General features: G+C 32.3%; 1 protein-coding gene across 2 annotated transcripts in view; it reads left to right on the forward strand.

Moving 5' to 3' along the window:
• LOC145247958 (coiled-coil domain-containing protein 180-like) overlaps positions 1-12480 on the forward strand; it is a 314311-nt gene that overhangs the window by 226192 nt on the left and 75639 nt on the right. For both annotated transcript variants that reach the window (XM_080109604.1, XM_080109605.1), the window contains 3 exons: positions 4399-4575; positions 7702-7885; positions 11660-11771. In XM_080109604.1, the coding sequence (XP_079965730.1) occupies positions 4399-4575; positions 7702-7885; positions 11660-11771 (473 nt within the window). The remainder of the gene's footprint in view (positions 1-4398; positions 4576-7701; positions 7886-11659; positions 11772-12480) is intronic.

The following is a 12480-nucleotide window of genomic DNA, read 5'->3' on the forward strand; positions in this document are numbered from 1 at the left end:
AGATAAATTTTTTTATATGAGATAAATTTTTTATATGAGATAAATTTTTATATATGCGATAAATTTTTATATGAGATAAATTTTTTTATATGAGATAAATTTTTTTATATGAGATAAATTTTTTATATGGGATAAATATTTTTATATGACATAAATTTTTTTTATATGAGATAAATTTTTTTATATGAGATAAATTTTTTTTATATGAGATAAATTTTTTATATGAGATAAATTTTTTTATATGAGATAAAATTTTTTATATGAGATAAATTTGTTTGTATGAGATAAATTTTTTTATGAGATAAATTTTTTTATATGAGATAAATTTTTTTATATGAGATAAATTTTTTTTATATGAGATAAATTTTTTATATGAGATAAATTTTTTTATGAGATAAATTTTTTTATATGAGATAAATTTTTTTATATGAGATAAATTTTTTTATATGAGATAAATTTTTTATATGAGATAAATTTTTTTATATGAGATAAATTTTTTTATATGCGATAAATTTTTTTATATGAGATAATTTTTTTTATATGAGATAAAATTTTTTATATGCGATAAATTTTTTTATATAAGATAAATTTTTTTATATGAGATAAACTTTTTTTATGAGATAAGTGTATTTTGTTTAATTGCTGTGCTTGAATTTTTTTATGGGAAAATTTCCGGCAATTAAATGACGCTGATGTTGTGGAGAACAGAAAGTACACTTTGAAATACTTATTTACAGAAATAAACAAAAAATACACATTTACAACAAATTAGTCACAAGTGTGAGAAATTGAATATCGTTGGTCGTCCTTTTTCATCATGACTAGAAAATGTGTAGCAGTCGAAACTTGCTACAATCACAGGCAGGAGCTAATTCTCATGGCTCGAGATTTGAAATGCATTTTCTCCCATCACAAGCCAGCTCTCAATCACCAAGTACATAAAAGGCGAAATCTGAAACTCTTCTCGCAGCAGACATTAGCCTGGGCCTTTGGTCACATTCAGCCTGGGCCTTTGGTCATGTTCAGCCTGGGTCTTTGGTCACATACAACAAGCTAACATGGCGACCTTCTAACTCCCATTTGTTTCCATGTGCTGTATCCAAATGAACATTCTTTATCGTGCTAAACAACTGCTCTCGTCGATACACTGACACACACACATACACACACACACACACACACACACACACTACAACACATAAATACACTAAAGACTTTGCCCTTTCTATCTCCTTTAACTGGCCTCCTTCGTCCTGATAACTACTAGCTAAAAACATGTGTGGACTGAGCTGTTCTCTCCTCAACAAACCGGCAGTATATTAAATCTATCTTTACACAAGAACACTTCAACCTACTAACTCGTTTCTCTCTCTTGTACATGCTACTAACGAGGATAACAAATAAAGTTGTTTATTAATTGTAAAAATGAGACTTCCTTTCGTTGTCTTCATTTTTAACTTAAAATTTGTATTCTACCCTTAAAAAAGAATCATCAATCACCATTATACTACATGCTGATTTTAGCCAAAAGGTGAAGGAACTATAAAGAATAATATTTTTATGGCATTTTGAATGAATTAAAAAAAAAATAACCTCGATTTCATCTATTATTTTATAATCTTTTACTGGGAATTGTATAATATCAGTTCTGTTGTCCACGCAGGTAGTATCTTCTCCTTTTTGTCGAGGTACGGGTAATCTTCTCAAATATTACATACTTTTTTAAGGGGGGGGTAATGGTAGTGATGTAGTATCTGTTCTCATGTCATGAAAATATCATCCCAGAGACTACCTTCTCCCTTTTTTATGAAGTGGGGGTTGTATTGTGCTATTGATTCTCTTGCCATGAAACCATCATCCCAGGGACTGCCTTCTCCCTTTTTTATGAGATTAGGGGAGGGGGTGTAGTGTGCTATTTTCTCTTATCATAAAACCATCATCCCAGGGACAACCTTCTCCCTTTTTTATGAGGTGGGGTGGGGTGCAGTGTGCTATTAATTCTGTTGTCATAAAACCATCTTCCCAAGGACTACTCTCACCGTTTTTTATGAGGTGGCGGGTATAACAGACTATTTTATTAGGCTGTTTATGTTGGATGGGGAGACATATATCAAACAGGTAACAATTAATTATTATTATTATTATTATTATTATTATTATTATTATTATTATTATTATTCACTAGGAGTTTTCACACAGGCTATCATCAAAGAATACTGTTTGATGACAACTTGTGGTGTTCCCTAGAGCCTGAGTGTCAATAAGTCTCATTAGATTTCCCATACTCTCCACCTCTTTCGATACCATTTGCAAATTAATTTGCGTCATCTCAACAACAACTGTCTACCATTGATTTCTCGTTGGTAGGAGCCATTGGTCTTCACTAGAATTTGAGCGCAATAAGCCTCTCCAAGGTCCCAGTTCTCTTCGCACTCATCCAGTGGAGGCTTGGTTAGTACTTATGTTGCATTGGGGACACATTAACGGGGACTCAAGATGACGATGTTAATGAGGGAAACATTTAAATCGGACTGGGATGATTCTTGGTAACACCTATAGAGGGGAGGAGATACATTATTGTGATAATGAAGAGGAGGACACATAACTTGGAAGGGGTTACACAAAGTTCATTACAAGATGATGATGAAACATATTTACCTTTTCTGTTGATGACACGAGACAAACAGTTACAAACATGGTTGGTTTTTTATTCTTTAACCGGCCGATCGTCAGGAATTCAAACTTTGATCTTACATGGTCTACTTCTCTCCTTTCGCTTCTAAGGGGCTCTCCTCTCGATCTCTCCTAACTGACTCTCTCTCTCTCTCTCTCTCTCTCTCTCTCTCTCTCTCTCTCTCTCTCTCTCTCTCATCAACTTCCTAACTTCGAACCCTCAGATTCCTATATTGAGAAATCTCCTTACCAACTTTCACATGGATTTACAAATATTTATCCAAACATACTTTTGGTAAACAAAATAATCCTCAATTCTACTTGTTTAATATCTAACCTATTTTTAACAATATTTTTCAATTCACATTGTCCATTCTTTTAACTGACATATTTAATATCCAGATTTCTAAAAGAATGGACAATCGACTCTTTTTCCGACATAAACAATATTTAACTATTTCTAATAGAATTAAAAATAGACTGAATTTCTAACATTCCATTTCTATTATCTTTAACACTTGCCGACAGGGTTCGAGTCTAGGCTTTTCCTAATGTCATTTTCACTTATCTAGTATGTCTTCTTACTTACATGAGGGGACAGCCTTTTCATGTAACACTTACTCTCCTGGGGTTGTTCCATCCTCCTTCAACTATTTGGTGCGGTGCCAGTCATCATTGACGCCAGTTTTTTTGTTTTTTTTGTTTGTTTTTTGGAGGCGGAGATGAAAGGGGAAATGAAATAGGTGGGGGAAAGGAATATGAATGGGGAAAGGAGAAGAGGGAGAAGGAAGGGGGAAAGTTGGAAGGAAGAGATAGATCAATTTAGAAGTCAATTTCTAAAACCGCCATTATGAAAGCATGTGAAACAAATGCTAAACAATTATTATTATTATTATTATTATTATTATTATTATTATTATTATTTTATTATTATTTTATTATTATTATTATTTTATTATTATTTTATCATTATTATTTTATTATTATTTTATTATTATCATTATTATTATTTTATTATTTTATTATTATTTTATTATTATTATTATTATTATTATTTTATTATTATTTTATTATTATTATTTTATTATTATTTTATTATTATTATTTTATTATTATTATTATTTTATTATTATTGTATTGTTATTATTATTATTATTTTATTATTATTATTGTTTTATTATTATTATTATTATTTTATTATTATTTTATTATTATTATTTTATTATTATTTTATTATTATAATTATTATTATTTTATTATTTTATTATTATTTTATTATTATTATTATTATTATTATCATTATTATTATTTTATTATTTTATTATTATTGTATTATTATTATTATTATTTTATTATTTTTATTATTTTATTATTATTATTATTATTATTTTATTATTATATTATTATTATTATTATTATTATTTTATTATTATTATTTTATTATTATTATTTTATTAATATTATTATTATTTTATTATTATTATTTTATTATTGTTATTATTATTATTTTATTATTATTATTATTATTATTATTATTTTATTATTGTTATTATTATTATTTTATTATTATTATTATTATTATTTTATTATTATTATTATTATTATTATTTTATTATTATTATTTTTTTATTATTATCATTATTATTTTATTATCATGATTATTATTGTTATTTTGTATTCATTTTCTTTTTGTTCCATCCTACATTTTATGTGTCGTTATTTCAGGCTCTTTTCAGAAGGAGGGAACTTTTGTCCCGATGAAGTTGCTGAGTTTCAGAAAACAATCGAAGATTTATCCGCAATAATTGATACCAACGAAGTCCAAATTCTTGTCGAGATGGAAGGAATGGAAGCGAACCAATTCGATATGGCCAGTCGTATTACAATCGAATTTGAAGAACGGTAACAACAAAGTTTGTCTCTTTTCTTAATTTTAATTTCTTGCTGTAAATATTTTTTTGCACTGCCTTCCCTCCAAGGGGAGGTCTAACGCTTTGAATGTCATAATCAAATAGATGTCTGTCCGTTATTTAATGCAGCGTCACATCTTCAGCATTCAACGACAATGGTCCTTCAAGATTGTTTTCCAAGATCACTCGTCTTTCTCTATTAGCTGCTTCTTTACAATGTAGAATCAAAATTGACACAGCAGTACAAACAAAATGGGCGTATCACGAATTTGGAGAGGAAACATTTTACTATGCTGTTGTTGTTGCCTTCTTCATTTCTAATGACAGACGAAAGAGAAATATCAAGGATGTGGATGTCTGGAGTCTGACCCTTTCAATTCTATCTTAAATTATTTCTTATAACATTACATTTCGTCTAGCTTGTGTTCTCAATGGAGAAAACCCAGCCACCTGACCCCTATCTGACCTCTATTTTCTGCTAATATTTTCTCAAAATCCTAGATGGTCTCTAGTATTCCCCTGATGGCTACTTCACTGTAGCCATCAGGGGATTCTTGCTCTGGAATCATAGCTGACACAACAACAAAAGGAAAAATACTAGATCTCAAATTTATAGAAGGGCCATTTTATTAGGCTGTTGACGTTGCCTCCCTTTTTGCTAGTAAAAAGGAGAAGAATAATCGGGGTTGCAGATTTTGGTCTTCTTGTTTTGTTTATCATTAATTTTCAAGTCATTTTTTTATTCTGTCTGATCTCATCAGCTTCCAACTGAGTCATCACTCTTCACGCCGATCCTATCTCGCTCATTGTTCCCACAGGAGACAATGTCAACTAAAGGTCAGCTACCAAACCTGCCATTTGGCCATTATTTCCTATAAAGGCATAGAAATTTGGGCAGAAAATGGAGCTGTACAAATGGATGCATAGAAAATTGATGAATTAGAAATGGAGAAATAGAAATTAAGAAATAGAAATGAAGGCATAAGAGTGGAGGCATAAAACTGGGTGAATAGAAATGGTAGAATGGAAATGTTTGAATAGAAATTAAGAAATAGAAATGGAGGCATAAGGGTGGAGGAATAAAAATGGTTGAATAGAAATTAAGAAATAGAAATGGAGGCATAAAAGTGGAGGAATAAAAATGGTTGAATAGAAATTAAGAAATAGAAATGGAGGCATAAGGGTGGAGGAATGGAAATGAAGGAACAGAAATGGGAACACAAGAGTGAAGGCATAGAAATGGATGAATAGAAACGGAGGAATAGAAATGGAGACGTAAGAATCGATGAATAGAAATGTCGGAACAGAAATGAAGTAATTGAAATGGAGGCATAAGTTTATTTGTGCCAAATATGGTTGGATTGCAGAAAGGAATGTTAATTCTATTAACAATTTCATATATTTTTTTATAATCCATTTAATATACTTGATTTTTTTTTTTGTCTGAAAAACCTGTTTAAAAAATATTGTAGGACATGTGTATCCTATGCCAGTGACTGAAATTAAATTTTCAAAAAAAGAAATGGAAATTTCTGCAGGACTATCTGAGGAAAGAGGCTTAGCTCCCCCTTCCTTCGACGAAGCTATCAAATATCCAATCCTTAAAAAAAATACCATGCTATTTCAATGCTCAGTTCAAATTACATTGCTATTTCTGTTATTACGATAGTATCCTCCCAGGCATTACTCCCTTTTTGAGCGTAGGTAGTGTAGTAACTGTTCTGTTGCTATGAGCACATCCTACCAGGCCTTACCTCCATCTTTTCTTTTGATGGGGAAAGGCAATAAGTATATGTTCGCCTGCTATGATACTATGCTCACCAGTTGTTTCCTCCTCCTTGAGGGGGCACTGAAGTATATGTTTCTTCGTCATAACAACATCCTCCCTGGCATTACTTACTCTTTTTTTTAGGGGGAGGGGATATCATAGTTTCTGTTCTGTTGTCATGATACTATAGTTCCAAGGATTATCTTCTCCTATTTTGGGGGTGGGGGACCAATAATATAATAGTTAAAAGTAATAAATTTGATAATCTATCTATATATTTATAAAAATGAGTGTGTGTGTGTGTGGACAACTCTCAACCTATATACTCAATGAATTTTTGATCTACAGACTTGAAATTTGTTGTATGGGGTAGTCAGGCATGTGGAAAACTCTTAATTGGTTTTCACCCAGAAAAAAGAGTTGCTAAGGATTCAAAATTGAAAATTTGGTACCATGGGGGGGGGGTATCACCGGATTTTATCTGTTTGTCAACTGTTTCATGAATGTGCTTGCGCAAATCGGTCACATGACAGCTTCCTTATTTTAAGTAAGTTTAAAAACATTTTTTAAAGAGCGTGACAAGCTGGCCTAATGGTTATTATACTTGACTCACTGTCTTTAGGTTTTGGTTTCGATTTCAGTTCAAGTATTTTTTTTATTTACAAGAAGGTAACTGCTTAGAAAAAACATAATACTCGCATGCACAAGTTTCAGTTTCTGCATGAATTACAATATAATATTATGCGTATTTTACGACCGGGCAACGCTGGGTGGCTTTCTTACGTAGATAAAAGGATTAAATGAAACCCTTTTTTTTAAACGATGGAATTTTCACAGGTCTTGTTCATTGTTGATTGAATCTATTGCATTCACTTGTATTATTTTGATTATTGAACTACTGTGTTATTTTCACAACGTTTCGACCGATATAACTTCCTCTGACTTTCTTCAGGTCTATCTTATCAAACTGGCGTAACAGATAAAGTACTAAGTTAAAATGGAGTTCTATGTACACTCTTCTGTACATATAGAAACAATGATTTAATTTGAATAAAATAAAATATGCATCAAGTGCGTTTGAAAGCCAAATCACAGCGTAATATTAAAACAATATTTACAAACATACTTTCTTTCTCCAACTTTACAACATGGCAAGAAAGAAGAAAAGAAAAAAAAAGGAAACAACATACTGAGGATGGAGTATAGCTGCGAAATGTATTTATGTTATAAATTTCAAACAAGTAAAATATTTGGTTATTTTCCTGATATTACGTTGTGATTTGGCTTTCAAGCGCACTTGATGCATATTTTATTTTATAGCATTGATTTTAATTGACTATTTTTTTTTAGGTTCAAGAATCATATCTTTGATCTTCTCTTCATGGAGACTGTGGCTCGCTGGCTGACCAACACACAGGTTCAAATCAAAGCACACGTCGCCAAAAGCAACACCAACTCAAAGAATCTCTCGAACTTTCTCTCGACGTTGAAACAAAAGATAGAAATCTGTGACCAACCAAATCCAGATTTCCCGGTATTTTTTTTTCTTCTTTTTTATATAAAAAAAACATTCTCTCTTTTATATTCGTATATGCCAGCAGGGTTACCTGGCGCTGTCTGGGTATTATAGAAAAAGTAAATACTAGTTATGAATCAAAAATTGATCTAGTTGTTAACATTAAAAACCTTCAAAGCGAAAGTATAAACAATTTATATTAATAAGATACTACTACTACTACTACTACTACTACTACTACATAATTATCATCATCATCATCGGCAGCAGGAAGGTGATGGTGACTAAGTGGTTAATGATGCAGACTGGCAACCTGTGTGTGCCAAGTTTAAATCCAGTTCATTCCACAAAAACACTTTCACATGGGATGTTGGCAACCTTTACGTGGTTCCTCCCGTAAGAACCCGATATCCTTCTAGAAAGAATTCTTAATAAAAAAGGTATCAAGGAAACGAATGCCAACAAAAGTCATCATCATGAATGACGCTCAAAAATCATCATCAGCAGCAGCAGCAGCATAGGCGTGATCATCATCAGTGTCATCATCGTCAACATCATCATCGTCATCAGCATCATCAGCATCATTGTCATCTCATCATCATCATCATCATCATCATCATCATCATCGGCGTGATCATCATCATCAGTGTCATCATCGTCAACATCATCGTCATCAGCATCATCATCATCATCATCATCATCGGCGTGATCATCATCAGTGTCATCATCGTCATCATCATCAGCTTCATCATTATCGTGGTCCTCATCATCGTCGTCAGTTTAACGTCCATTTTATATGCTGGCATGCATTGGATGGATTTAAAAAACTGACTTCCAAATTAACCTATCTCTGACCAGGTCTTTATTTATCCCTCTTTCTCTCAAATATATCTTTATCATTTTTTCCCATGTTTTCCTTACCCTTCTCCTGTAAACTGGACCAGTTATCTCACCCATTCTCTCAACGTCGCCATACCATCAAAGTCTCCTCTTCTACACACATATATCCCTATACTGCCTAATATTGTTCTCAGGTCATCATCAGAACCAAGCCTGTTTTTAAGACTCACATTACACATCCATCATATCATTCTCATATTATTTCTTTCCATGCAACACATGACTTCAACCCTCATTGGCCAGGTTTCAAATCAATACACCATCACACTGCATACACATGCGTGATAGCCTCTTCCCTTATTCAACAATGGTAATGCTCTGCTGGTTAGTAATGACACAAGTTCCATGTACTTAACTCCATCGACTCCTAAATTTCCCAATCACACTAGCACCTGCTCCACCCTGTGTTCCCATGATATCATCAGGATAACAAAATTTCTCAATAGATTCACAATATGATTTATTTACTGTTTATTTAAATATTTCGCATGTATGAGGATTTTCCAAAAGTAATGGCTCCTATTTTTCTTATTCCGCTTGAATGGATCAGAGGAGATTGCAAATTGTATTGTTATGATGACTAGGGCTATGACAAGAGAATATTCTTTTCATTATTTTGACTCTCGAGTATATATCAGTTAATATTTTATATGTTTTTACACAGAGTGATGTGGTTCTCGATTGATTAACTGTATCGGATATATACTCGAGAGTCAAGACGCATCTTCAGTTCCTTGCAAATAACTATGTGCACAGTTCCCACACTGACATCCAACTGTGCACTTATTGTCTCTATAGACACACGACGATCCTTATCCATGAAATTCTTTATTTGGCCAATCAACTCTGATGTTCTGACATCCTTACACCTCCCAAACGTCTCATTACCTCTCCCTGCCTTCCTTGAATCTCTTATGTCATTCAAAAACTGATGCTCGATTCATGCAAAATGGTCCAAAATCAGTCTGAAGCATTCCATACGTTTATGTGGCATTTTTTTTTCAAGTTTAAAACAGAATTTTATTGCACATCGTTCTTCTAAAGTGTCCTCACGTCCAGATTGCATTTTTAAAATTCACCAGCTGTGACAATCAGGCTTTAGTAGTGTGTATTCCAATTCCTACTGTAGCTGTTTATTTGAAACTGAAATCATAAAAAATTGGTCAGTCATAAGATGTATAGCCATAAGATACTGAATTTTCAAGAGTCTTAACTTGAATAAGAGTGGAAACTTATTGAAGGCACCTTGTACTTCTGCCCATGCGTGAAGTTAGGCCGTTTATATATTAGCACAATAAAAGAATGGCTTGTTCTGATTTGCAAACAAAAGTTAATTATTTATTTAAATGTAAATTCGTAAGGTCTAAAATCCAGTACAACACAAAATTAAAATTTCCACAATATCAGGAATCGTCAGAAATACAATCAGTCTGTGTTTTTCTCTTTTTCTTAAAAAGAAAAAGAAAAAGAATTTACTGATTATCACCGTTGAAGAAGACCACACGGACTTTATTTTTCTAGTAACATCAGGAAAGAAAAAGAAAAAACATAGACTGATTCTGTTCCTGATGATGGCGTTATATCGCCGAAACTTAATTGATTTTATTTAACAAATAAATGTTTATCTAAAAAATAAATTCTGTGTTATACTACCTTTCTAAACTTACGAACTTTAATTCGAATTTAAACAACGCTTACATCGATCGAGGAGAAAAGGTTAAAAACTCAACTAATTCAGTTCACACGCGAACAACGCGTTCTAACTGATTTTGAATATTTGAAAATATCACCGTTGAAAACAATTGCGCTAATTTTATTTTTCTTGTGGCATCATGTTGCAAGGAAAAAAAGAAGAAAAAAAAACTTATTCTATTCTTTGTTTGCGTATTTGAAACAAAAAAAAGTGTGTTGGGCTGGTTTTCTAAACTTATACATTCCAATTTAAATTTAAGCAACGCCTTACATCAAGGAGAAAAAGAAAACTTCACTTATAATTTTCTTTATTTGGTGCCTGTAAAGATAGAATGAAGAGATCAATTTTTAAAATATTTAAGCAAAAACATGTCGAAAATAGTAATATATCCCAAAATTACGAAAATTCACAGAACAACTGCTATTGTGTTTTTAGTAAACAAAACAAACAAGCAAAAAAAAAAACAATATATATTTTTAAAAATTAAAATTCATTATCGAGATGAGTATTATTTATTTTTTTATTTATTGCGGACTATTATCCTCATCTTTATTAGTTGTTGTTTCACGACGTTTCGGCCAACTATTCCTCTGGCCTTCGTCAGGTGGTAACCGCGACGGGTAGGAATCTCCTAGCTGCATTCTCAGCAATTACTGCCATCCATAGTTGTTGTCGTCTCACTACGTTTTGGCCAAGTAAGTCTCTGGCCGGCTTTGGGTAGGATTGAAACCGCTATCTTCAGACAATTCTCACCTGCAACTGTAGAGATTCAACGTCTTTATCCACTGCACCACGTCATGAAACAACAACTAATAAAGATGAGGATAATAATTTGCAATAAATAAATAAAAAAAAAACCCAAACAAGTCTATCGTTATAAGTCTTAAATTTGGTCCCCATGAACAAATAATCTAAAATATTCGTTCGAGTTATTCCCCCTGCGTATGAACTCTTCATCGTCTACTTTATAACATTTAAGGAAAATACAATTTTACCCAATTTGCCATAAAAAATTACTTTTAACTACAAATAACTTTCTACTCGACGAATTTTCGTAATTATTGGATGCATTACTATTTTCGACATGACAGTTAAGTACATGATATTGTTTTTGCTTAAAACGGCATATTTTTTTTTAATCAATTTGTCGACTATATCTTAATAAGTACCATTTATTTTTTTTTGTTTCTTCCCTCTAGAAAGTTGAATCATCTGAAATTGCCGAACTGTTTGAGAACTCTCTTGAAATAATCAGTTCTCGGGCCAAGTACTTGAAATGCCTCAAGACTATTGACGACACGGTCACAGTTGGTAAGAAAAGCTACTGTTATTATATTATAACCCAGGCAACGTCATGTCGCGGGGGAGAGAGGTGACTAACATTTGTATTGGTGACAATGTTATGGAAATAATAGTAGTTTGATAACGGAAGAATGTTTTGAAATAGGATTGAATTTAATGTAGAAATAATTAAGCCAGAAATATGTAAAACAATAAAATGCTTAGAAGGATGTTTAATAATATAGGATTGGAATGTTTGGTTTTAATAAACAAAGATATGTGACAAAAGACCAAGCAAGTGTTTTGGTTAGGTAGATACATGACGAAATGAGTTTAGAGACATCTTAGAAAGTTATCTAGTGAGTTGAGTCTCTAACAGGCGGTCGGGGGAGACGGCCGAGAGATAGGATGGCACCCAGCAGGGGCAGGATCGATAACTAAGATGGAGACAAGACTATATCAGTGTTCAACCTTTTCAAGATGGGAAGAACATTCTGGAATAAAAGTTGTAGAAAAGAAACCTGAGGTCTGTTGATCGTGGTTAAATTTTCGTTATAGCTTTCCGTCCAACAAGGATGGGCCAGGTGGTTCCCTAATTGGCTGAATGTTGTAACTCCATAGAATGGTATTCATCTCTTTTGTGAAGGTATGTCTTCCTTTTGTCTGGCAAGCGACTAAGATATTTATTTCGTCCCTTATTTGTTGTTAAATGTGGACATATACTAAATAAGTTGTTTTG

This window comes from Euprymna scolopes, chromosome 26, assembly GCF_053919585.1.
Source record: "Euprymna scolopes isolate OS-2025 chromosome 26, ASM5391958v1, whole genome shotgun sequence".
Lineage (NCBI taxonomy): Eukaryota > Metazoa > Mollusca > Cephalopoda > Sepiida > Sepiolidae > Euprymna > Euprymna scolopes.